Source organism: Garra rufa, chromosome 1 (genome assembly GCF_049309525.1).
Source record: "Garra rufa chromosome 1, GarRuf1.0, whole genome shotgun sequence".
Taxonomy (NCBI): domain Eukaryota; kingdom Metazoa; phylum Chordata; class Actinopteri; order Cypriniformes; family Cyprinidae; genus Garra; species Garra rufa.
Window position 1 is genome coordinate 69027367 of NC_133361.1, and position 27224 is coordinate 69054590.

At 39.4% G+C, this 27224-nt stretch overlaps 3 protein-coding genes across 3 annotated transcripts; all 3 read left to right on the forward strand.

The window, feature by feature from the left end:
- The first annotated feature begins 1147 nt into the window (after positions 1-1147).
- On the forward strand, positions 1148-3530 carry LOC141319258 (serine/threonine-protein kinase pim-1-like). The gene is made up of 7 exons (XM_073833240.1): positions 1148-1758; positions 2065-2159; positions 2279-2329; positions 2443-2821; positions 2923-3099; positions 3229-3317; positions 3441-3530. Exons 1-7 carry the CDS (start codon positions 1278-1280, stop codon positions 3528-3530), a joined length of 1362 nt encoding a protein of 453 aa, XP_073689341.1. The 5' UTR covers positions 1148-1277.
- Positions 3531-11117: 7587 nt separating this feature from the next.
- On the forward strand, positions 11118-13382 carry LOC141319274 (serine/threonine-protein kinase pim-1-like). The gene is made up of 7 exons (XM_073833241.1): positions 11118-11598; positions 11917-12011; positions 12131-12181; positions 12295-12673; positions 12775-12951; positions 13081-13169; positions 13293-13382. The coding sequence occupies exons 1-7, from the start codon at positions 11118-11120 to the stop codon at positions 13380-13382; spliced, it is 1362 nt and encodes a 453-aa protein (XP_073689342.1).
- Positions 13383-23112: 9730 nt separating this feature from the next.
- On the forward strand, positions 23113-25431 carry LOC141319290 (serine/threonine-protein kinase pim-1-like). The gene is made up of 8 exons (XM_073833242.1): positions 23113-23331; positions 23434-23647; positions 23966-24060; positions 24180-24230; positions 24344-24722; positions 24824-25000; positions 25130-25218; positions 25342-25431. The coding sequence occupies exons 1-8, from the start codon at positions 23113-23115 to the stop codon at positions 25429-25431; spliced, it is 1314 nt and encodes a 437-aa protein (XP_073689343.1).
- The last annotated feature ends 1793 nt before the right edge of the window (positions 25432-27224 follow it).

Below are 27224 nucleotides of genomic sequence, written 5' to 3' on the forward strand. Positions count from 1 at the left end.
GACTAACTTGCCTGAACACCTCAGCTCTCACACAGATTAAAAAAGTTTTAATTTAGGAAATAGTGATAGTAAACAGGTGAAATCTGGCACGTTTTTCTCGGAGAGAAGACCGCAGTTCAGTTAGAGTCAGAGTCATTAAATGAGCAAATCTATGTTTTGAGAAACGATTTCTGTTTGAAACACAATCAGAGACACCGTTAACTCTGCGTTGTGTTCTGACGCCTCACGTTATTTAAATTGAGGTTTGGCTCATGAATATTAAGTACAGAGTAGGAGTGAAAACTTTCTATGCAGCTTCTAAACATACGGCTGATTCTTCCATTAAATGTATTCATTTACGTTAAAAACGTTTTATTTAATCTATTTAACTTAGTTTTTCTTAATTTAATATCATTTGCAAGGAAATGGAGGTTTACGACTTCCCTCCACCAGACTGTATTTTTTTCTGGTTATGTTTCCCTGCTATAACATTTGAATATGTCTTAAGGGAAAAGGAAGAAATTTTTAACTATTGTTTAGTTGTTTCTAGGTTTGATTTTTTTTAATTTATTGATGTTTTGATGATTTTTTCTATGTAGTATTAGTTGATTTAGTTTATCTGTTTTTTCTCCTCTTATTCACTGTTATACAATTTAAGATTGCTATTATATTCTGTGTATCTGGATTTATATTTCAATATTTTTGTAATGCTCAATTATTCTTCTTTAATAAAATAAAAAAAACCCTGAACGTATTATACGTTGCATAGACGCCCTCTACTGGAGAAACTAACAACATGACAAACACTGACAGCTAATGAATAAATAAATAAAGACATGTTGACCAGAGATTTTGTGTTGTCATATGGCCTAAAAAGTATAAAATTGTATGCATTCATTAATCTTTATACCCAATATATTTATTGAATTTAAAAACAGCAACACAACAATTGCTACTAATAATGAAATGTTTTTGCTTTAAAACCTATAGGTATATACATACATTATAAATATATTTAAATGCAATAAATAAATAATAATAATAATAATAATTTAATGTAATTTATTTTCTATCATGTTTTATTGATATAGGACTGAACGGGAATCATTAGAGTTTTGAAAAGCCTCGTTCAGTTTACGTAATGTGCGTTGGTTTCTATGGCAATGACGCTGCGTTGTTATGCCAACCCTAAAAAAACAATTACGGTACATAACGTTATACGATACAGCTTGCAATACAGATGTTGTCTTAAGCTATGACATTCTGATATTATTGTAGTGTTCAGTGTTTTCACAGCGATGGGACAGCGAGCTACCAAAGTAAGACCGATGACAGTTGGCGAGGTGTACGATCAACATCTTAGTACACCCCCAAAACCCGGCACCAACACCGCGGTTCAACATCCTCCTCCCCGCGATGAGACCCCTGTTGATGCTGGAGGAGGAGGAGAGGAGGTAGGAGGAGTAGGAGTAGGAAAGGAGGGAAAAGAAGGAGGAGAAGGAGAGGAGATAGGAGGAGTAGGAGAAGAGGAGGGAAGACGAGAAGGAGAGGAAGGGGGTGAGGAGAAAGAGAGGAAGGAGGAGGAGAAGGAGGAGAGGAAGGAGGCAGGGAGAGCTGAGGAGAAAAGAAAGAGTAAGAAGTGGTGGCGGAGGCTTCGCTCTTTCTTCCGAGCTGCCAAAAAACTGCCTCCAAAGAGCAGCTCAGGTCAGGGAGAGGTGGAGCAGCAGCAGGATGAGGGAGAGAAGAGGAAGGTGGCATGGGCTGGAAGAAGTAGTGATGGTAAATCACACAACCATGTTATGAAAATGTGTTGTTTCTAAACAGCCCTACTTTGATCATATAAAAACTACTATGATCAAACACAATATCAAAATGTACTAAATGTTGTACTAAAATCCACTTCAAGGCCATGATTAGATCTTTATTCCGTGACATGTTAAAAACATTACTGTTTTATGTCTATACGTACTAATGTGTGTTCAAACTTGAAATATCCATTAATTACATGTATAATTACATGAGTAAGTTTTATTGTGAATACTGCCTGACACATCACAAGTCCAGGTTGATTTATTTTTTTAATAGACTACATCTTCAGCCGCTACACCATTGGTGATCAGCTGGGGAAAGGTGGCTTCGGCGTGGTGTATGAAGGGAGACGTTTGGATGATGATCTTAAAGTAAGTAAATATAAATAATGCATTAACAAGAGAGTAAATGTTTGCCTTGTCTTTTCCTCATCCTATATTCTTAACCCTGTTTGCATTTCTTAAATGAAGTTTTTTGTTTTGTTCAACAGGTGGCTTTGAAATATGTCACTAAGACCACAAACACAGAATGTATTGTCATTGTAAGTACATTGCACTATATAAACAACATCCAACATCTAATATTAACATTAACACAAGTCCCTATTTGGGAAACCACCCTCATGTAACCATCATAAAAACTCAACTCCTTTAGCCCGATCATCCAAACCCCCTTCCAAAAGAGATCGCCCTCACCATCCTGGCAAACAAGGGTCCCAGCGTGCCAGAGATCATCAGGCTGCTGGACTGGACGGACCACCCTGACCACTTCGTCATGGTCCTCGAATGTCCCTCTCCCTGTGAGAATCTGCTGGAGTTCATCAGGCGTCAGGGTGGAAGCCTCGACGAAGAAACAACAAGGAAGATCATGCGGCAGGTGGCTCACGCTGCAAACATGTGCTACCTCCGCGGAGTGCTCCACCGTGACGTCAAACTCCAGAACCTCCTGATAAACAGGGAGACATCTGAAGTCAAGCTGATTGACTTCGGATGTGGGGACATTCTGAGGAGGACACCGTACTGGTCATACTGTGGTATGTATGATATAATTCATTTCCTCTATCCTAATAGATATGGATCATTTCTCCTGTCCAAAAGCAAACTTACACATTATACAAACTCTGCTCTCCTCCAGGCACAGCAGCGTACTCCCCTCCAGAGTACCACCGCATGCGGAAGTACTACGGCGGGCCAGCGACGGTCTGGTCACTAGGGGTCGTGATGTTCACACTGCTGTGTGGACGCTTGCCTTGTGACTACGACCTCTTCCTGCTGGAGTACAAGCAGTGGTCCAAACCCGGCCTGTCAAAAGGTGAGATCTTCATCACAAAAATAACTAACACATGTAAAACATCTTACAGCTTATCAAATAGAATAGCAATCAAATAGAGCAGATGTCAAGTGTAAGGTTACCAAACGTCCTTCCCGTCTTCCTGCACAGAATGCTGTCACCTCCTCAGGGCTCTCCTCCACGAGAAGCCAAGTCGGCGACTTGGCCTGGGGCGAATCATGTCCCACAACTGGTTTAAGGTAGTGAACCTGAGATCAGCTCAAAAAAATATTACGGGAAGGAACCAAAAGGTCAAACCTGTTGTTTTTTCTGTTGTTTCAGGTCGTCTCATAAGACCACTCCAGTTGGTGTCTCTCATGCAGCTTAGCGTCTTGCGGGCTGACATCCCTCCTCTCGCCTTTGCGTCTTGCGGGGCAGGCAAGCCACGTGAAGCGTCTTGCGCCTTGGCTTGAGGTAGCAGTATTAGCGTCTGGCGGTACTGCTTCCGGAGGTATGTGTACATATTGTATACATGTACATACTTCTTTTGGTTGTCTCTTTTTGTTTGTCCCATCATGGCCACTCCATTCCTGAGGTTCCTACCACAGCTGTGCCAATGCCAGAGCTCTCTGTCTTCAGCTCCACAATGCCAGAGCTCCCAGAGCTCCCCTGCCACTGCCAGTTGAGAGGTTCTTGTCATGGCTGCCTAAAGCGCTCTCTCTAAATGCCATTCATTCTGGTCATGGCTGGCCCAATGATTCACAGACCCAAGACCATCTCAGTCCTAGAGATACCAGTCTCAGCAACCTTACTCTCCAGGCTTGCTGCCGTGTCTGTCCAGACCCAAGGGCTCAAGGTTGCCAATAATCATCTGTCCTGCTGCCAGAAGTTCCTGTTATAGCAGCCATAGAGGGTGCTGTCATTGGTACCCATTGGTCTACAAGCTTTAATCTGAAATAAATAACAAAACTTGAAATTAATATTTTCATTTAGTAATTTAGCTTTAAACCAAAGCAGTTCAGACATGGGAAACATTACAAACTATGTATCATACAAGTTTCAACAATACTCACAGAACCACAATGCCAAATTTCAATCTGAGGTAAGTAGAAGCTAAAAAAGAAAAACACAGGTAAGTAAAAATGAGAAACTGGTTTAATTAAACTTATTTACAGGACGTGCCTGTTGACTTCGTACCTCATTGAGATGCTGCTTACTCATGGACCATTGTGGAACAAAGAGAATATGATATGAAAAATCACAAAATTGTATTCCTTTAAATATATTAATATGTCAACCTTTAAAAGATGGTAATACAAAGACGTTCATCATTATTGATCTCTCCTGGTTATATCAATAACTGTTGTAGTAGCTAGCATACTTTATCTAAATTAAATGTATGTTGAAATATAGGGACATCATGATATGGAATTCAAATATTAGCTCTATGGACTATTGTAAGGTGTTTGGTTTTATTATTGCAGGAAAACTTGGTAAGATTCTTCTTTTTTTTACTTTAATAGTAGTCTCAGCATTGTGTTGTCACCCAAATTTCAATAAAGTAACCATTTTAACCATTCTTTGGCTGTGTGAAAATATCCTCATTGAATAAAGACCGGTCCAACAGCTTCAGATAAACACTGATACACACACACACACACACACACACACACACACACACACACACACACACACACACACACACACACACACACACACACACACACACACACACACACATGTTGGGTTTACATGTTTTATGGGGACATTCCATAGGCGTAATGGTTTTTATACTGTACAAACCGTACTTTCTATGGCCCTACACCTACCCTACACCTAAACCTAGCCCTCACAGGAGATTGTGCACACTTTTACTTCCTCAAAAAAACTCATTGTGCATGATTTATAAGCCTGTTTCCTCATGGGGACCTGAGAAATGTCCCCACAAGGTCAAAATCTACTGGTATTCCTATCCTTGTGGGGACATTTGGTCCCCACAACGTGATGAATACCAGGTACACACACACACACACACACACACACACAAGGACAGATCGACCACTAAAACACACAAACACTTAAATCATCAGTGTGTGACAGAGAACTGAAGATATTTGCTCCAACGTCTCTTGACGAACGCTGACTGAATGAATGTGGTCTGGAATGGAGATCTCACCTTTCTGAGAGCCAATCCATGACGCTGCCTTCATGGCCACAAACTGCCACTCCACCTGCTGCTCTATTTTACAGCCGTATAACCAGATCAGAGCCAGGAGAGTGGCCCATACTGACCCATCCACCTGTAGACAAATCATCATCCACTTCATTTGTTACTGGACCCTGGACACAATCACTGCTGTCTTATTATTTGATCACATCTCTCACCTGTGCTGGTTTCTGATTGGTCAGCTCGTCCTCCGTTATCTCAAATGCATCAGCCAGTGTGGCGTCCAGCTTCCAGCAGCCTGACGCCTTTTGAAGAGAGTCCAGCTGCAGTAACGGGTCCTTCTGGGGCAATATATATTCACATAGTAGGTAGTATAATGTGTAAATTCAGTATGTAGTGAGCTGGTAAACTAGTATTCCATTCTAAATATAACCATTGCACCAGTCTCATGCAGTAAGTGCATGTAGGTGTCCTGGTATTGATTATGTATACTATACATTTTTTGTCCACATGAGGAAAACATATTTTAAACAATGATTTTTGACAATGGTTAAGGTTACGGGATACAATATACAATTTGTAGAGTATAAAAATGATTGTGTTAATGACAGTGGTGTTAATATACAGTCGTGGCCAAAAGTTTTGAGAATTACATAAATATTGGAAATTGGAAAAGTTGTTGCTTAAGTTTTTATAATAGCAATTTGCATATACTCCAGAATGTTACGAAGAGTGATCAGATGAATTGCATAGTCCTTCTTTGCCATGAAAACTAACTTAATCCCGAAAAAAACTTTCCATTTCATTTCATTGCTGTCAATAAAGGACCTGCTGAGATCATTTCAGTAATCGTCTTGTTAACTCAGGTGAGAATGTAGACGAGCACAAGACTGGAGATCATTATGTCAGGCTGATTGGGTTAGAATGGCAGACTTGACATGTTAAAAGGAGGGTGATGCTTGAAATCATTGTTCTTCCATTGTTAACCATGGTGACCTGCAAAGAAATGCGTGCAGCCATCATTGCGTTGCATAAAAATGGCTTTACAGACAAGGATATTGTCTTTTGGTCTTGTTTGGTACGGCAGGTTGACTTGTGCTTATTTGTCAGTTACTGCATAATTGAACTTTGAATACTTTTAAGTAATTTTATGTTTTAAAATAATTTTATCCTCAGTGACATTTTTGAAAAATGTCAAAAAAAAAAAAAAAAAGAACATGTAGGATTGTGGCCAAAACTGGTACTGCAATCACTTTCAAAATACTGTAGAACGGTGTATCCCCTCCCCCCCTGACTCGAGGTTGCCAGCTAAGCTCATAGACAGTAAAAAAATATGGACGTAGTATCCGTGACGTCACCCGTAGGATTCTGAAGCGCTATTTTGAAGCTCATAGTGGGCGGGAGTCGGCCGTCGCCATCTTGGAATCGCGTCACTCCCGGATAATCAAAAATGGGCAAAGAGGCGGGACGTGGGTGGAGCTGGTTGCTGAAACCACGCCCGCCTAGCGCGACAGTGGTGACAGCAGCGGCAATCCCCCTGTCACTCAAGTGGCTACGCCCTTAATTATGCTGAACTTTAAGGCTTAATATAACTTAAACGGATGAGTTATAAAAAAATTCACCCCCCTCACAGTTGACATGAAGGGCAAAACTAGCTATACAGACCAAAACCATTTTTTGAACCAGGCTGTAAACCTACTTTTTTCTGCTGCAAAGTTGGGCATTTTAACATAGGGAGTCAATGGGACTGACTCCCTTTTGCAGCTAGTCTCTAGCGGCCAGTTGATGAATTGCAGTTTAAGTCACTTCCGTGTTGGTTTCAACAGAGAGAGCGGGAGGTTGCCGCTTGGCTAAGCAACAGGAACATCAGTTGTGGGCTGCAAGTTTCACTTTTAAATGACAATATCCTGGCCGGACCACTGTTGTCAGTATTTGAAATGAACATGATTTCTTAATGTCTAGTGACAAGTCAGGGCCATTTTATGATTAACTGAAATAAATTTCTTAAATACGGTTCCTTTAAATCTATCTTAAATTTGTTTTGTTTAAAAATAATTACATGGAATTGAAAAGTAATAACACTAGAACACAAAGGTTTTGGTCATTATTTATTTGGAGAGGAGGGGTAAACAGAGCACCCACAATCAGAGCACTAATGCTTAAAGTCTGTCTTTTACTACAAGTCAGTAACTACACTGATTTGTTTTATTCACAAAAAAGAACGCATTTATTGTGGAATCAGACTACATTGGTTGCGCTGTTTTTTTGTGTGCGGTAGATTCAGAAATACAGATTTTTGTCTTTGGTTATTGTGTGGCGTCTTGCTGTTTTTCATTGGCCATAGTTGCAACGCCTCCGGACAGCTCACACAAGACCAAGTCCTATCTAAATGCATGGGGGAATCCTGAAATCTCTCCAGCTCATCTCGCAATTAAATTACATGTTTCAAATCAGCAACAAAATCTGAAATGAACTGCCCCATTAATGTTGTTTCTTATGCTCAAATAGCACTTAAAAGGCTTATTTTTCAAGCTAGACCAGCCAATGGGTATGCGCAGTCATAACATGCTTATTACTGTGCATGCGCATTGGCTGGTCTTGCCTCAGGTATGGGAAGCCATTTTAGCATTAGGGAAGCGTTACTCGTCGTAATTGCATTTTTACTAGTAACAATTCAATTACAGAGCTCTATAATACAATTTTTACTAGTAACAATGCCAATTAAAGAGCTCTCTGATTCAATTGTTATTAGTAAGAACTGAATTAGAGAGCTATTTAATTCAATTACATGCTTCTACAATTAAACATATCTTCAATGTGTTTTTTGACTAGTAGAAATTAATTTGTAGAGCTCTCTAATTGAATTGTTACTAGTAAATATTGAATTGTAGAGCTCTGTAATTGAATTGTTACTAGTAAAAATGCAATTAGGACGAGTAACACTTACTCAGTTTACAAATGTAAACTGTCACCTGACAACTATTTTGAAATCATACGTTTAACTGGATTTAAACTAGCCTGACAAGCCAGACCCACATAAATGTAGGGTCTGGGCACTCTCCACAGACAGGGCTCAACCGGAGGGGTGGGATAAACGGTTGTCTTTCAAACTCCTGCTCCACGCAATAGCCCTACAACCAATCAGAGCAATGAAGAAGGTGACGTAGTCAGAGCGACGAAGATTTTTAACGAAAACCGGTGCAGTCTGTCAGCCAAATAATGGACATAGATTTGCACCAGACCTTTAAAAGTAAAAACATGCACAGACAAATCCAAATTACACCCTGCGGCTTGTGACAATACATTGATGTCCTAAGACACGAAACGATCGGTTTTTGCAAGAAACAGTATCATTTTTTACCTTTGATACACAGTCACTTCCTTCTGTCATGAGCACGAGTTTAGCATTCGACTCGTTACATGTGAACGCGCTCTGCCGTAGTATACGCAAGCGCCGTAAGCAGGGCCAGATTAACACTTTGTTGTACCCTGGGCAACAATATTCAAGGGCCCCATCATCACCATAATATGGTCATATATCAAATATATTAATATAATATACAGTAAATATACTCAATACTTCAAATCCTAACTTTCATCATATTTTGATTTACAAATATTTAAATGCTCATAGAACTACAAATGCACTACTATGTCCCCTATCAAAGACATTCACTCACATATGATGCTATGAAAACAAAACACATCAGCATCTGTATAATCTGGTAAAATTGACCCACTACATTGAGAGGGAGGGAAGTATCCATTTTCACAAAAAATGAATAGATAAGCAACCACTTTCAAACCATTGTTTATTTAACAACACTTATTCCCAATAGAAATGTATGGAATTGATAGAGCTATCACAGAAGACAATGCAATCAAGTTATTAGTCCAACACAAACAATTTGAAATCTGCCAGTTATCCCTCCACAACAATTTACAGTATTTTCATAAAGCTGGCACCTCAAGGAAAAAAATAAAAATAAAATGCAGTATCACTATTTGATCATAAACATTTTGATCCTAAGCTCATTTAACTTGTTTTAAAATAGAACAACAACATATTATAGCACAATTAACCAGTTAAACATTTTAGTGCTACATAAATACACTACACAAAACAAGTTCTCTGAAGAAGACAAGATCAAATAAATGCTATATAATCTGGCAAAACACACAACTTTAGTCCTAAATAATGAGGAAGTGCATGTTTGAATTTGAAATGCCTTCATTTGGCAAACACATCTTACAATGGCTTTTTTCTGGACTTTAACTGTGCAAACTGGTGTATAACATCTTCAAAATCAAGGCCACTAACAAGTTCATGTGCAATAGCTAAAATAGAAAGTGCAGATCCGTGTCTGTGACACAATTTCTCTCTAGAAGACCAGATAGAAATAAATACCGTATATCTCATACAGCTCTGATTTAAAAAAAAAAAGATTGTATTAGACACTCTATATTTAAAATGACACTCTCTTAAGAACATGAACGTATAGATGTATGATTATAATTTGGTGAACAAGGGAGAACGGGACATATGCTCCATATGACATTTATGTAAAATGCACTTCTTGAAAGAAAGAGCATTCTTTCGGTTAAAATCGACTAACTTGCCTGAACACCTCAGCTCTCACACAGATTAAAAAAGTTTTAATTTAGGAAATAGTGATAGTAAACAGGTGAAATCTGGCACGTTTTTCTCGGAGAGAAGACCGAAGTTCAGTTAGAGTCATTAAATGAGCAAATCTATGTTTTGAGAGACGATTTCTGTTTGAAACACAATCAGAGACACCGTTAACTCTGCGTTGTGTTCTGACGCCTCACGTTATTTAAATTGAGGTTTGGCTCATGAATATTAAGTACAGAGTAGGAGTGAAAACTTTCTATGCAGCTTCTAAACATACGGCTGATTCTTCCATTAAATGTATTCATTTACGTTAAAAACGTTTTATTTAATCTATTTAACTTAGTTTTTCTTAATTTAATATCATTTGCAAGGAAATGGAGGTTTACGACTTCCCTCCACCAGACTGTATTTTTTTCTGGTTATGTTTCCCTGCTATAACATTTGAATATGTCTTAAGGGAAAAGGAAGAAATTTTTAACTATTGTTTAGTTGTTTCTAGGTTTGATTTTTTTTAATTTATTGATGTTTTGATGATTTTTTCTATGTAGTATTAGTTGATTTAGTTTATCTGTTTTTTCTCCTCTTATTCACTGTTATACAATTTAAGATTGCTATTATATTCTGTGTATCTGGATTTATATTTCAATATTTTTGTAATGCTCAATTATTCTTCTTTAATAAAATAAAAAAAAACCCTGAACGTATTATACGTTGCATAGACGCCCTCTACTGGAGAAACTAACAACATGACAAACACTGACAGCTAATGAATAAATGAATAAATAAATAAATAAATAAATAAAGACATGTTGACCAGAGATTTTGTGTTGTCATATGGCCTAAAAAGTATAAAATTGTATGCATTCATTAATCTTTATACCGAATATATTTATTGAATTTAAAAACAGCAACACAACAATTGCTACTAATAATGAAATAATGTTTTTGCTTTAAAACCTATAGGTCTATACATACATTATAAATATATTTAAATGCAATAAATAAATAATAATAATAATTTAATGTAATTTATTTTCTATCATGTTTTATTGATATAGGACTGAGAATCATTAGAGTTTTGAAAAGCCTCGTTCAGTTTACGTAATGTGCGTTGGTTTCTATGGCAATGACGCTGCGTTGTTATGCCAACCCTAAAAAACAATTACGGTACATAACGTTATACGATACAGCTTGCAATACAGATGTTATCTTAAGCTATGACATTCTGATATTCTTGTAGTGTTCAGTGTTTTCACAGCGATGGGACAGCGAGTTACCAAAGTAAGACCGATGACAGTTGGCGAGGTGTACGATCAACATCTTAGTACACCCCCAAAACCCAGCACCAACACCGCGGTTCAACATCCTCCTCCCCGCGATGAGACCCCTGTTGATGCTGGAGGAGGAGGAGAGGAGGTAGGAGGAGTAGGAGTAGGAAAGGAGGGAAAAGAAGGAGGAGAAGGAGAGGAGATAGGAGGAGTAGGAGAAGAGGAGGGAAGAGGAGAAGGAGAGGAGGGAAGTGAGGAGAAGGAGAGGAAGGAGGAGGAGAAGGAGGAGAGGAAGGAGGCAGGGAGAGCTGAGGAGAAAAGAAAGAGTAAGAAGTGGTGGCGGAGGCTTCGCTCTTTCTTCCGAGCTGCCAAAAAACAGCCTCCAAAGAGCAGCTCAGGTCAGGGAGAGGTGGAGCAGCAGCAGGATGAGGGAGAGAAGAGGAAGGTGGCATGGGCTGGAAGAAGTAGTGATGGTAAATCACACAACCATGTTATGAAAATGTGTTGTTTCTAAACAGCTCTACTTTGATCATATAAAAACTACTATGATCAAACACAATATCAAAATGTACTAAATGTTGTACTGAAATCCACTTCAAGGCCATGATTAGATCTTTATTCCGTGACATGTTAAAAACATTACTGTTTTATGTCTATACGTACTAATGTGTGTTCAAACTTGAAATATCCATTAATTACATGTATAATTACATGAAAAAAGTTTTGAGTAAGTTTTATTGTGAATACTGCCTGAAACATCACAAGTCCAGGTTGATTTATTTTTTTAATAGACTACATCTTCAGCCGCTACACCATTGGTGATCAGCTGGGGAAAGGTGGATTCGGCGTGGTGTATGAAGGGAGACGTTTGGATGATGATCTTAAAGTAAGTAAATATAAATAATGCATTAACAAGAGAGTAAATGTTTGCCTTGTCTTTTCCTCATCCTATATTCTTAACCCTGTTTGCATTTCTTAAATGAAGTTTTTTGTTTTGTTCAACAGGTGGCTTTGAAATATGTCACTAAGACCACAAACACAGAATGTATTGTCATTGTAAGTACATTGCACTATATAAGCAACATCCAACATCTAATATTAACATTAACACAAGTCCCTATTTGGGAAACCACCCTCATGTAACCATCATAAAAACTCAACTCCTTTAGCCCGATCATCCAAACCCCCTTCCAAAAGAGATCGCCCTCACCATCCTGGCAAACAAGGGTCCCAGCGTGCCAGAGATCATCAGGCTGCTGGACTGGACGGACCACCCTGACCACTTCGTCATGGTCCTCGAATGTCCCTCTCCCTGTGAGAATCTGCTGGAGTTCATCAGGCGTCAGGGTGGAAGCCTCGACGAAGAAACAACAAGGAAGATCATGCGGCAGGTGGCTCACGCTGCAAACATGTGCTACCTCCGCGGAGTGCTCCACCGTGACGTCAAACTCCAGAACCTCCTGATAAACAGGGAGACATCTGAAGTCAAGCTGATTGACTTCGGATGTGGGGACATTCTGAGGAGGACACCGTACTGGTCATACTGTGGTATGTATGATATAATTCATTTCCTCTATCCTAATAGATATGGATCATTTCTCCTGTCCAAAAGCAAACTTACACATTATACAAACTCTGCTCTCCTCCAGGCACAGCAGCGTACTCCCCTCCAGAGTACCACCGCATGCGGAAGTACTACGGCGGGCCAGCGACGGTCTGGTCACTAGGGGTCGTGATGTTCACACTGCTGTGTGGACGCTTGCCTTGTGACTACGACCTCTTCCTGCTGGAGTACAAGCAGTGGTCCAAACCCGGCCTGTCAAAAGGTGAGATCTTCATCACAAAAATAACTAACACATGTAAAACATCTTACAGCTTATCAAATAGAATAGCAATCAAATAGAGCAGATGTCAAGTGTAAGGTTACCAAACGTCCTTCCCGTCTTCCTGCACAGAATGCTGTCACCTCCTCAGGGCTCTCCTCCACGAGAAGCCAAGTCGGCGACTTGGCCTGGGGCGAATCATGTCCCACAACTGGTTTAAGGTAGTGAACCTGAGATCAGCTCAAAAAAATATTACGGGAAGGAACCAAAAGGTCAAACCTGTTGTTTTTTCTGTTGTTTCAGGTCGTCTCATAAGACCACTCCAGTTGGTGTCTCTCATGCAGCTTAGCGTCTTGCGGGCTGACATCCCTCCTCTCGCCTTTGCGTCTTGCGGGGCAGGCAAGCCACGTGAAGCGTCTTGCGCCTTGGCTTGAGGTAGCAGTATTAGCGTCTGGCGGTACTGCTTCCGGAGGTATGTGTACATATTGTATACATGTACATACTTCTTTTGGTTGTCTCTTTTTGTTTGTCCCATCATGGCCACTCCATTCCTGAGGTTCCTACCACAGCTGTTCCAATGCCAGAGCTCTCTGTCTTCAGCTCCACAATGCCAGAGCTCCCAGAGCTCCCCTGCCACTGCCAGTTGAGAGGTTCTTGTCATGGCTGCCTAAAGCTCTCTCTCTAAATGCCATTCATTCTGGTCATGGCTGGCCCAATGATTCACAGACCCAAGACCATCTCAGTCCTAGAGATACCAGTCTCAGCAACCTTACTCTCCAGGCTTGCTGCCGTGTCTGTCCAGACCCAAGGGCTCAAGGTTGCCAATAATCATCTGTCCTGCTGCCAGAAGTTCCTGTTATAGCAGCCATAGAGGGTGCTGTCATTGGTACCCATTGGTCTACAAGCTTTAATCTGAAATAAATAACAAAACTTGAAATTAATATTTTCATTTAGTAATTTAGCTTTAAACCAAAGCAGTTCAGACATGGGAAACATTACAAACTATGTATCATACAAGTTTCAACAATACTCACAGAACCACAATGCCAAATTTCAATCTGAGGTAAGTAGAAGCTAAAAAAGAAAAACACAGGTAAGTAAAAATGAGAAACTGGTTTAATTAAACTTATTTACAGGACGTGCCTGTTGACTTCGTACCTCATTGAGATGCTGCTTACTCATGGACCATTGTGGAACAAAGAGAATATGATATGAAAAATCACAAAATTGTATTACTTTAAATATATTCATATGTAAAACCTTTAAAAGATGGTAATACAAAGATGTTCATTATTATTGATCTCTCCTGGTTATATCAATAGCTGTTGTAGTAGCTAGCATACTTTATCTAAATGAAATGTATGTTGAAATATAGGGACATCATGATATGGAATTCAAATATTAGCTCTATGGACTATTTTAAGGTGTGTTTGGTTTTATTATTGCAGGAAAACTTGGTAAGATTCTTTTTTTTACTTTAATAGTAGTCTCAGCATTGTGTTGTCACCCAAATTTCAATAAAGTAACCATTTTAACCATTCTTTGGCTGTGTGAAAATATCCTCATTGAATAAAGACCGGTCCAACAGCTCCAGATAAACACTGATACACACACACAAACACAACTATAAGAAACAGCAAAAGGGTTCATTTAATCTGATCATAATTTCATTTCAGAACACAATGAGTTTTAAAATATTCTGTATAATAATATGGTGTTGATTTAAACTAATAAAGAATACAAATTTAATGAAACCCTGACAGTAATGGTTAATGAAATACTAATAGTTCTTTGGTCTTTTGATGGATCAGGATGTAAAAATACTGACGTCTTTAGATTCTTAGTCTCTTTGGTCACCTGAACCCCCCCCCCCCCCCACACACACACACACACACACACACACACACACACACACACACACACACACACACACATGTTGGGTTTACATGTTTTATGGGGAAATTCCATAGGCGTAATGGTTTTTATACTGTACAAACCGTACTTTCTATGACCCTACACCTACCCTACACCTAAACCTAGCCCTCACAGGAGATTGTGCACACTTTTACTTCATCAAAAAAACTCATTGTGCATGATTTATAAGCCTGTTTCCTCATGGGGACCTGGGAAATGTCCCCACAAGGTCAAAATCTACTGGTATTCCTATCCTTGTGGGGACATTTGGTCCCCACAACGTGATGAATACCAGGTACACACACACACACACACACACACACAGATCGACCACTAAAACACACAAACACTTAAATCATCAGTGTGTGACAGAACTGAAGATATTTGCTCCAACGTCTCTTGATGAACGCTGACTGAATGAATGTGGTCTGGAATGGAGATCTCACCTTTCTGAGAGCCAATCCATGACGCTGCCTTCATGGCCACAAACTGCCATCTATTTTACAGCCGTATAACCAGATCAGAGCCAGGAGAGTGGCCCATACTGACCCATCCACCTGTAGACAAATCATCATCCACTTCATTTGTTACTGGACCCTGGACACAATCACTGCTGTCTTATTATTTGATCACATCTCTCACCTGTGCTGGTTTCTGATTGGTCAGCTCGTCCTCCGTTATCTCAAATGCATCAGCCAGTGTGGCGTCCAGCTTCCAGCAGCCTGACGCCTTTTGAAGAGAGACCAGCTGCAGTAACGGGTCCTTCTGGGGCAATATATATTCACATAGTAGGTAGTATAATGTGTAAATTCAGTATGTAGTGAGCTGGTAAACTAGTATTCCATTCTAAATATAACCATTGCACCAGTCTCATGCAGTAAGTGCATGTAGGTGTCCTGGTATTGATTATGTATACTATACATTTTTTGTCCACATGAGGAAAACATATTTTAAACAATGATTTTTGAGAATGGTTAAGATTACGGGATACAATATACAGTTTGTAGAGTATAAAAATGATTGTGTTAATGACAGTGGTGTTAATATACAGTCGTGGCCAAAAGTTTTGAGAATTACATAAATATTGGAAATTGGAAAAGTTGTTGCTTAAGTTTTTATAATAGCAATTTGCATATACTCCAGAATGTTATGAAGAGTGATCAGATGAATTGCATAGTCCTTCTTTGCCATGAAAATTAACTTAATCCCTAAAAAACTTTCCACTGCATTTCATTGCTGTCATTAAAGGACCTGCTGAGATCATTTCAGTAATCGTCTTGTTAACTCAGGTGAGAATGTAGACGAGCACAAGACTGGAGATCATTATGTCAGGCTGATTGGGTTAGAATGGCAGACTTGACATGTTAAAAGGAGGGTGATGCTTGAAATCATTGTTCTTCCACTGTTAACCATGGTGACCTGCAAAGAAACGCGTGCAGCCATCATTGCGTTGCATAAAAATGGCTTCACAGGCAAGGATATTGTGGCTACTAAGATTGCACCTAAATCAACAATTTATAGGATCACCAAGAACTTCAAGGAAAGAGGTTCAATTCTTGTTAAGGCGGCTTCAGGGCGTCCAAGAAAGTCCAGCAAGCGCCAGGATCGTCTCCTAAAGAGGATCGGAGTGCCACCAGTGCAGAGCTTGCTCAGGAATGGCAGCAGGCAGGTGTGAGCGCATCTGCACGCACAGTGAGGCAAAGACTTTTGGAAGATGGCCTGGTGTCAAGAAGGGCAGCAAAGAAGCCTTCTCTCCAAAAAACAAACAAAAAAACATCAGGGACAGATTGATCTTCTGCAAAAAGTATGGCGAATGGCCTGCTGAGGACTGGGGCAAAGTCATATTCTCCGATGAAGCCTCTTCCCGACAGCAACTTCTTCCAACAATCCAACAACAGTTCGGTGAAGAACAATGCATTTCCCAGCACGATGGAGCACCGTGCCATAAGGCAAAAGTGATAACTAAGTGGCTCGGGGACCCAAACGTTGAAATTTTGGGTCCATGACCTGGAAACTCCCTAGATCTTAATCCAATCGAGAACTTGTGGTCAATCCTCAAGAGGTGGGTGGACAAACAAAAACCCACTAATTCTGACAAACTGTGATTATGATAGAATGGGTTGCTATCAGTCAGGATTTGGCCCAGAAGTTGATTGAGAGCATGCCCAGTCGAATTGCAGAGGTCCTGAAAAATAAGGGCCAACACTGCAAATACTGACATGTAATTGTCGATAAAAGCCTTTGAAACGTATAAAGTGCTTGTAATTATATTTCAGTACATCACAGAAACAACTGAAACAAACATCTAAAAGCAGTTTAGCAGCAAACTTTGCAAAAAACTGTCATTCTCAAAACTTTTGGCCACGACTGTACATATGGGCATCGGACGCTTCAAACACAGATACGATCACTTATTTTGACAGAGGAATTGCTCACTGATGATGAGTCGCCTTCAGATCGCTGTGTTTCCACACATTAATTTGTCATTTTTAGAGTGTTTAGTGATTCTGAATGGATCTGTATATGAGTTTTGGTTATGTCTTTTGGTCTTGTTTGGTACGGCAGGTTGACTTGTGCTTATTTGTCAGTTACTGCATAATTGAACTTTGAATACTTTTAAGTAATTTTATGTTTTAAAATAATTTTATCCTCAGTGACATTTTTGCAAAAAAAAAAAAAAAAAAAAAAAAGAACATGTAGGATTGTGGCCAAAACTGGTACTGCAATCACTTTCAAAATACTGTAGAACGGTGTATCCCCTCCCCCCCTGACTCGAGGTTGCCAGCTAAGCTCATAAGGCGTTTCTCAATGTCAAGGAAGGATCCTCGGAAGCCAGAATTTCGAGGATGCTACGTCATCGACATCCGTCGAAGGACTGTTCCAATGTCGAGGATCCTCGGAGTTTCAACCAAGGACTGCGTCCTTCGTTCGAAAAATATCTCATACACAGGAAAGGATGCATAAGTGTAGCCTTCGCGCTCTTCGCGCTCTAAAATCACCCACAATCCTATGCGTGCAGCTTTGCTATCTTGTTCAAAAATACAAATGTCGGACGTTAGCGGAGTCATTAAGGGAATGAAGGGATCATTTTGCTCAATAGGGTAAAAATAGTGTAGTTGGGGAAATTAAAAAATAAACTTGTTTGTGAGATAGGACAAGTCTTTAACAAATAGTTGTTAAATTATAAATATTTTTCAATATCAAATATTATTACAATGGCTTGGTTGAATACCGGTCTGTTATTTCTTGATAACAGACAACCGCGAAGTATACGGCACACGGTTGCCATGAAAAACAGAGCGTTGCTATGGACGCAGTTCTGTTCACTCAGGCAATATAATCGTTTTTAAATCAATAAACTCCTTTTTAATCATATTGATTTTTTGACTGTCAAGTGTGTTTAAACAGTGCAGGGTCAATTTGACGTAATGGATGTAATTATTTTTAAATAAATGATAAGAGCGGACCTTTCACTGAGGTAATGACGCAATAACGTGCACTTGCTAGCCTGTTCCATTTATGTGTTCTCCGAATGCTTAAGAGGAGTCTCGCCTAGCCTCTGAAGGAAGTGACTTGGAAGGACCAGTCCTGCCAAGGACGTATCCTTGACATTGAGAAACACCTATAGACTGTAAAAAAATATGGACGTAGTATCCGTGACGTCACCCGTAGGATTCTGAAGCGCTATTTTGAAGCTCATAGTGGGCGGGAGTCGGCCGTCGCCATCTTGGAATCGCGTCACTCCCGGATAATCAAAAATGGGCAAAGAGGCGGGACGTGGGTGGAGCTGGTTGCTGAAACCACGCCCGCCTAGCGCGACAGTGGTGACAGCAGCGGCAATCCCCCTGTCACTCAAGTGGCTACGCCCTTAATTATGCTGAACTTTAAGGCTTAATATAACTTAAACGGATGAGTTATAAAAAAATTCACCCCCCTGCACAGTTGACATGAAGGGCAAAACTAGCTATAGAGACCAAAACCATTTTTTGAACCAGGCTGTAAACCTACTTTTTTCTGCTGCAAAGTTGGGCATTTTAACATAGGGAGTCAATGGGACTGACTCCCTTTTGCAGCTAGTCTCTAGCGGCCAGTTGATGAATTGCAGTTTAAGTCACTTCCGTGTTGGTTTCAATAGAGAGAGCGGGAGGTTGCCGCTTGGCTAAGCAACAGGAACATCAGTTGTGGGCTGCAAGTTTCACTTTTAAATGACAATATCCTGGCCGGACCACTGTTGTCAGTATTTGAAATGAACATGATTTCTTAATGTCTAGTGACATGTCAGGGCCATTTTATGATTAACTGAAATAAATTTCTTAAATACGGTTCCTTTAAATCTATCTTAAATTTGTTTTGTTTAAAAATAATTACATGGAATTGAAAAGTAATAACACTAGAACACAAAGGTTTTGGTCATTATTTATTTGGAGAGGAGGGGTAAACAGAGCACCCACAATCAGAGCACTAATGCTTAAAGTCTGTCTTTTACTACAAGTCAGTAACTACACTGATTTGTTTTATTCACAAAAAAGAACGCATTCATTGTGGAATCAGACTACATTGGTTGCGCTGTTTTTTTGTGTGCGGTAGATTCAGAAATACAGATTTTTGTCTTTGGTTATTGTGTGGCGTCTTGCTGTTTTTCATTGGCCATAGTTGCAATGCCTCCGGACAGCTCATACAAGACAAAGTCCTATCTAAATGCATGGGGGAATCCTGAAATCTCTCCAGCTCATCTCGCAATTAAATTACATGTTTCAAATCAGCAACAAAATCTGAAATGAACTGCCCCATTAATGTTGTTTCTTATGCTCAAATAGCACTTAAAAGGCTTATTTTTCAAGCTAGACCAGCCAATGGGTATGCGCAGTCATAACATGCTTATTACTGTGCATGCGCATTGGCTGGTCTAGCCTCAGGTATGGGAAGCCGTTTTAGCATTAGGGAAGCGTTACTCGTCGTAATTGCATTTTTAATAGGAACAATTCAATTACAGAGCTCTATAATACATTTTTTACTAGTAAGAATTCCAATTAGAGAGCTCTCTAATTCAATTGTTATTAGTAAGAACTGAATTAGAGAGCTATTTAATTCAATTACATGCTTCTACAATTAAACATATCTTCAATGTGTTTTTTGACTAGTAGAAATTAATTTGTAGAGCTCTCTAATTGAATTGTTACTAGTAAATATTGAATTTTAGAGCTCTGTAATTGAATTGTTACTAGTAAAAATGCAATTAGGACGAGTAACACTTACTCAGTTTACAAATGTAAACTGTCACCTGACAACTATTTTGAAATCATACGTTTAACTGGATTTAAACTAGCCTGACAAGCCAGACCCACATAAATGTAGGGTCTGGGCACTCTCCACAGACAGGGCTCAACCGGAGGGGTGGGATAAACGGTTGTCTTTCAAACTCCTGCTCCACGCAATAGGATAGCGCTACAACCAATCAGAGCAATGAAGAAGGTGACATAGTCAGAGCGACGAAGATTTTTAACGAAAACCGGTGCAGTCTGTCAGCCAAATAATGGACATAGATTTGCACCAGACCTTTAAAAGTAAAAACATGCACAGACAAATCCAAATTACACCCTGCGGCTTGTGACAATACATTGATGTCCTAAGACACGAAACGATCGGTTTTTGCAAGAAACAGTATCATTTTTTACCTTTGATACACAGTCACGTCCTTCTGTCATGAGCACGAGTTTAGCATTCGACTCGTTACATGTGAACGCGCTCTGCCGTAGTATACGCAAGCGCCGTAAGCAGGGCCAGATTAACACTTTGTTGTACCCTGGGCAACAATATTCAAGGGCCCCATCATCACCATAATATGGTCATATATCGAATATATTAATATAATATACAGTAAATATACTCAATACTTCAAATCCTAACTTTCATCATATTTTGATTTACAAATATTTAAATGCTCATAGAACTACAAATGCACTACTATGTCCCCTATCAAAGACATTCACTCACATATGATGCTATGAAAACAAAACACATCAGCATCTGTATAATCTGGTAAAATTGACCCACTACATTGAGAGGGAGGGAAGTATCCATTTTCACAAAAAATGAATAGATAAGCAACCGCTTTCAAACCATTGTTTATTTAACAACACTTATTCCCAATAGAAATGTATGGAATTGATAGAGCTATCACAGAAGACAATGCAATCAAGTTATTAGTCCAACACAAACAATTTGAAATCTGCCAGTTATCCCTCCACAACAATTTACAGTATTTTCATAAAGCTGGCACCTCAAGGAAAAAAATAAAAATAAAATGCAGTATCACTATTTGATCATAAACATTTTGATCCTAAGCTCATTTAACTTGTTTTAAAATAGAACAACAACATGTTATAGCACAATTAACCAGTTAAACATTTTAGTGCTACATAAATACACTACACAATACTAAATACACAAAACAAGTTCTCTGAAGAAGACAAGATCAAATAAATGCTATATAATCTGGCAAAACACACAACTTTAGTCCTAAATAATGAGGAAGTGCATGTTTGAATTTGAAATGCCTTCATTTGGCAAACACATCTTACAATGGCTTTTTTCTGGACTTTAACTGTGCAAACTGGTGTATAACATCTTCAAAATCAAGGCCACTAACAAGTTCATGTGCAATAGCTAAAATAGAAAGTGAGATCCGTGTCTGTGACACAATTTCTCTCTAGAAGACCAGACAGAAATAAATACCGTATATCTCATACAGCTCTGATTAAAAAAAGATTGTATTCGACACTCTATATTTAAAATGACACTCTCTTAAGAACATGAACGTATAGATGTATGATTATAATTTGGTGAACAAGGGAGAACGGGACATATGCTCCATATGACATTTATGAAAAATGCACTTCTTGAAAGAAAGAGCATTCTTTCGGTTAAAATCGACTAACTTGCCTGAACACCTCAGCTCTCACACAGATTAAAAAAGTTTTAATTTAGGAAATAGTAATAGTAAACAGGTGAAATCATACCTGGCACGTTTTTCTCGGAGAGAAGACCGCAGTTCAGTTAGAGTCAGAGTCATTAAATGAGCAAATCTATGTTTTGAGAAACGATTTCTGTTTGAAACACAATCAGAGACACCGTTAACTCTGCGTTGTGTTCTGACGCCTCACGTTATTTAAATTGAGGTTTGGCTCATGAATATTAAGTACAGAGTAGGAGTGAAAACTTTCTATGCAGCTTCTAAACATACGGCTGATTCTTCCATTAAATGTATTCATTTACGTTAAAAACGTTTTATTTCACCTATTTAACTAGTTTTTCTTAATTTAATATCATTTGCAAGGAAATGGAGGTTTACGACTTCACTCCACCAGACTGTAATCCAAATCTGAACATATTCATGGAGGAATTTTTTTCTGGTTATGTTTCCCTGCTATAACATTTGAATATGTCTTAAGGGAAAAGGAAGAAATTTTGAACTATTGTTTAGTTGTTTCTAGGTTTGATTTTTTTAATTTATTGATGTTTTGATGATTTTTTCTATGTAGTATTAGTTGATTTAGTTTATCTGTTTTTTCTCCTCTTATTCACTGTTATACAATTTAAGATTGCTATTATATTCTGTGTATCTGGATTTATATTTCAATATTTTTGTATTGCTCAATTATTCTTCTTTAATAAAAAAAAAAAACCCTGAACGTATTATACGTTGCATAGACGCCCTCTACTGGAGAAACTAACAACATGACAAACACTGACAGCTAATGAATAAATAAATAAATAAATAAATAAAGACATGTTGACCAGAGATTTTGTGTTGTCATATGGCCTAAAAAGTATAAAATTGTATGCATTCATTAATCTTTATACCGAATATATTTATTGAATTTAAAAACAGCAACACAACAATTGCTACTAATAATGAAATGTTTTTGCTTTAAAACCTATAGGTCTATACATACATTATAAATATATTTAAATGCAATAAATAAATAATAATAATAATAATAATTTAATGTAATTTATTTTCTATCATGTTTTATTGATATAGGACTGAACGGGAATCATTAGAGTTTTGAAAAGCCTCGTTCAGTTTACGTAATGTGCGTTGGTTTCTATGGCAATGACGCTGCGTTGTTATGCCAACCCTAAAAAACAATTACGGTACATAACGTTATACGATACAGCTTGCAATAAAGATGTTATCTTAAGCTATGACATTCTTATATTCTTGTAGTGTTCAGTGTTTTCACAGCGATGGGACAGCGAGTTACCAAAGTAAGACCGATGACAGTTGGCGAGGTGTACGATCAACATCTTAGTACACCCCCAAAACCCGGCACCAACACCGCGGTTCAACATCCTCATCCCCGCGATGAGACCCCTGTTGATGCTGGAGGAGGAGGAGAGGAGGTAGGAGGAGTAGGAGTAGGAAAGGAGGGAAAAGAAGGAGGAGAAGGAGAGGAGATAGGAGGAGTAGGAGTAGGAAAGGAGGGAAAAGAAGGAGGAGAAGGAGAGGAGGTAGGAGGAGTAGGAGAAGAGGAGGGAAGACGAGAAAGAGAGAAAGGAGGTGAGGAGAAAGAGAGGAAGGAGGAGGAGAAGGAGGAGAGGAAGGAGGCAGGGAGAGCTGAGGAGAAAAGAAAGAGTAAGAAGTGGTGGCGGAGGCTTCGCTCTTTCTTCCGAGCTGCCAAAAAACAGCCTCCAAAGAGCAGCTCAGGTCAGGGAGAGGTGGAGCAGCAGCAGGATGAGGGAGAGAAGAGGAAGGTGGCATGGGCTGGAAGTAGTAGTGATGGTAAATCACACAACCATGTTATGAAAATGTGTTGTTTCTAAACAGCTCTACTTTGATCATATAAAAACTACTATGATCAAACACAATATCAAAATGTACTAAATGTTGTACTAAAATCCACTTCAAGGCCATGATTAGATCTTTATTCCGTGACATGTTAAAAACATTACTGTTTTATGTCTATACGTACTAATATGTGTTCAAACTTTAAATGTCTATTCATTACATGTATAATTACATGAAAATAAGTTTTGAGTAAGTTTTATTGTGAATACTGCCTGACACATCACAAGTCCAGGTTATTTTATTTTTTAATAGACTACATCTTCAGCCGCTACACCATTGGTGATCAGCTGGGGAAAGGTGGATTCGGCGTGGTGTATGAAGGGAGACGTTTGGATGATGATCTTAAAGTAATTAAATATAAATAATGCATTAACAAGAGAGTAAATGTTTGCCTTGTCTTTTCCTCATCCTATATTCTTAACCCTCTTTGCATTTCTTAAATGAAGTTTTTTGTTTTGTTCAACAGGTGGCTTTGAAATATGTCACTAAGACCACAAACACAGAATGTATTGTCATTGTAAGTACATTGCACTATATAAGCAACATCCAACATCTAATATTAACATTAACACAAGTCCCTATTTGGGAAACCACCCTCATGTAACCATCATAAAAACTCAACTCCTTTAGCCCGATCATCCAAACCCCCTTCCAAAAGAGATCGCCCTCACCATCCTGGCAAACAAGGGTCCCAGCGTGCCAGAGATCATCAGGCTGCTGGACTGGACGGACCACCCTGACCACTTCGTCATGGTCCTCGAATGTCCCTCTCCCTGTGAGAATCTGCTGGAGTTCATCAGGCGTCAGGGTGGAAGCCTCGACGAAGAAACAACAAGGAAGATCATGCGGCAGGTGGCTCACGCTGCAAACATGTGCTACCTCCGCGGAGTGCTCCACCGTGACGTCAAACTCCAGAACCTCCTGATAAACAGGGAGACATCTGAAGTCAAGCTGATTGACTTCGGATGTGGGGACATTCTGAGGAGGACACCGTACTGGTCATACTGTGGTATGTATGATATAATTAATTTCCTCTATCCTAATAGATATGGATCATTTCTCCTGTCCAAAAGCAAACTTACACATTATACAAACTCTGCTCTCCTCCAGGCACAGCAGCGTACTCCCCTCCAGAGTACCACCGCATGCGGAAGTACTACGGCGGGCCAGCGACGGTCTGGTCACTAGGGGTCGTGATGTTCACACTGCTGTGTGGACGCTTGCCTTGTGACTACGACCTCTTCCTGCTGGAGTACAAGCAGTGGTCCAAACCCGGCCTGTCAAAAGGTGAGATCTTCATCACAAAAATAACTAACACATGTAAAACATCTTACAGCTTATCAAATAGAATAGCAATCAAATAGAGCAGATGTCAAGTGTAAGGTTACCAAACATCCTTCCCGTCTTCCTGCACAGAATGCTGTCACCTCCTCAGGGCTCTCCTCCATGAGAAGCCAAGTCGGCGACTTGGCCTGGGGCGAATCATGTCCCACAACTGGTTTAAGGTAGTGAACCTGAGATCAGCTTAAAAAAATATTATGGGAAGGAACCAAAAGGTCAAACATGTTGTTTTTTCTGTTGTTTCAGGTCGTCTCATAAGACCACTCCAGTTGGTGTCTCTCATGCAGCTTAGCGTCTTGCGGGCTGACATCCCTCCTCTCGCCTTCGCGTCTTGCGGGGCAGGCAAGCCACGTGAAGCGTCTTGCGCCTTGGCTTGAGGTAGCAGTATTAGCGTCTGGCGGTACTGCTTCCGGAGGTATGTGTACATATTGTATACATGTACATACTTCTTTTGGTTGTCTCTTTTTGTTTGTCCCATCATGGCCACTCCATTCCTGAGGTTCCTACCACAGCTGTGCCAATGCCAGAGCTCTCTGTCTTCAGCTCCACAATGTCAGAGCTCCCAGAGCTCCCCTGCCACTGCCAGTTGAGAGGTTCTTGTCATGGCTGCCAAGAGCGCTCTCTCTTAATGCCATTCATTCTGGTCATGGCTGGCCCAATGATTCACAGACCCAAGACCATCTCAGTCCTAGAGATACCAGTCTCAGCAACCTTACTCTCCAGGCTTGCTGCCGTGTCTGTCCAGACCCAAGGGCTCAAGGTTGCCAATAATCATCTGTCCTGCTGCCAGAAGTTCCTGTTATAGCAGCCATAGAGGGTGCTGTCATTGGTACCCATTGGTCTACAAGCTTTAATCTGAAATAAATAACAAAACTTGAAATTAATATTTTCATTTAGTAATTTAGCTTTAAACCAAAGCAGTTCAGACATGGGAAACATTACAAACTATGTATCATACAAGTTTCAACAATACTCACAGAACCACAATGCCAAATTTCAATCTGAGGTAAGTAGAAGCTAAAAAAGAAAAACACAGGTAAGTAAAAATGAGAAACTGGTTTAATTAAACTTATTTACAGGACGTGCCTGTTGACTTCGTACCTCATTGAGATGCTGCTTACTCATGGACCATTGTGGAACAAAGAGAATATGATATGAAAAATCACAAAATTGTATTACTTTAAATATATTCATATGTAAAACCTTTAAAAGATGGTAATACAAAGACGTTCATTATTATTGATCTCTCCTGGTTATATCAATAACTGTTGTAGTAGCTAGCATACTTTATCTAAATGAAATGTATGTTGAAATATAGGGACATCATGATATGGAATTCAACTATTAGCTCTATGGACTATTTTAAGGTGTGTTTGGTTTTATTATTGCAGGAAAACTTGGTAAGATTCTTTTTTTTACTTTAATAGTAGTCTCAGCATTGTGTTGTCACCCAAATTTCAATAAAGTAACCATTTTAACCATTCTTTGGCTGTGTGAAAATATCCTCATTGAATAAAGACTGGTCCAACAGCTTCAGATAAACACTGATACACACACACAAACACAACTATAAGAAACAGCAAAAGGGTTCATTTAATCTGATCATAATTTCATTTCAGAACACAATGAGTTTTAAAATATTCTGTATAATAATATGGTGTTGATTTAAACTAATAAAGAATACAAATTTAATGAAACCCTGACAGTAATGGTTAATGAAATACTAATAGTTCTTTGGTCTTTTGATGGATCAGGATGTAAAAACACTGACGTCTTTAGATTCTTAGTTTCTTTGGTCACCTGAAACCCGAGCAGGACATTCCCCACACACACACACACACACACACACACACACACACACACACACACACACACACACACACACACACACACACACAGATCGACCACTAAAACACACAAACACTTAAATCATCAGTGTGTGACAGAGAACTGAAGATATTTGCTCCAACGTCTCTTGACGAACGCTGACTGAATGAATGTGGTCTGGAATGGAGATCTCACCTTTCTGAGAGCCAATCCATGACGCTGCCTTCATGGCCACAAACTGCCACTCCACCTGCTGCTCTATTTTACAGCCGTATAACCAGATCAGAGCCAGGAGAGTGGCCCATACTGACCCATCCACCTGTAGACAAATCATCATCCACTT

Bases quoted from the DNA above. Each gene is read 5' to 3' on its own strand.
- LOC141319290 (XM_073833242.1), top strand. From the start codon at position 23,113: ATGGGACAGCGAGTTACCAAAGTAAGACCGATGACAGTTGGCGAGGTG. The intron at 24,061-24,179 runs GTAATTAAATAT...TTTGTTCAACAG, and splicing joins GTTTGGATGATGATCTTAAA to GTGGCTTTGAAATATGTCAC. The intron at 24,231-24,343 runs GTAAGTACATTG...CAACTCCTTTAG, and splicing joins ACACAGAATGTATTGTCATT to CCCGATCATCCAAACCCCCT.
- LOC141319274 (XM_073833241.1), top strand. From the start codon at position 11,118: ATGGGACAGCGAGTTACCAAAGTAAGACCGATGACAGTTGGCGAGGTG. The intron at 12,012-12,130 runs GTAAGTAAATAT...TTTGTTCAACAG, and splicing joins GTTTGGATGATGATCTTAAA to GTGGCTTTGAAATATGTCAC. The intron at 12,952-13,080 runs GTGAGATCTTCA...CTTCCTGCACAG, and splicing joins CAAACCCGGCCTGTCAAAAG to AATGCTGTCACCTCCTCAGG.
- LOC141319258 (XM_073833240.1), top strand. From the start codon at position 1,278: ATGGGACAGCGAGCTACCAAAGTAAGACCGATGACAGTTGGCGAGGTG. The intron at 1,759-2,064 runs GTAAATCACACA...TTTTTTTAATAG, and splicing joins GGCTGGAAGAAGTAGTGATG to ACTACATCTTCAGCCGCTAC. The intron at 2,160-2,278 runs GTAAGTAAATAT...TTTGTTCAACAG, and splicing joins GTTTGGATGATGATCTTAAA to GTGGCTTTGAAATATGTCAC.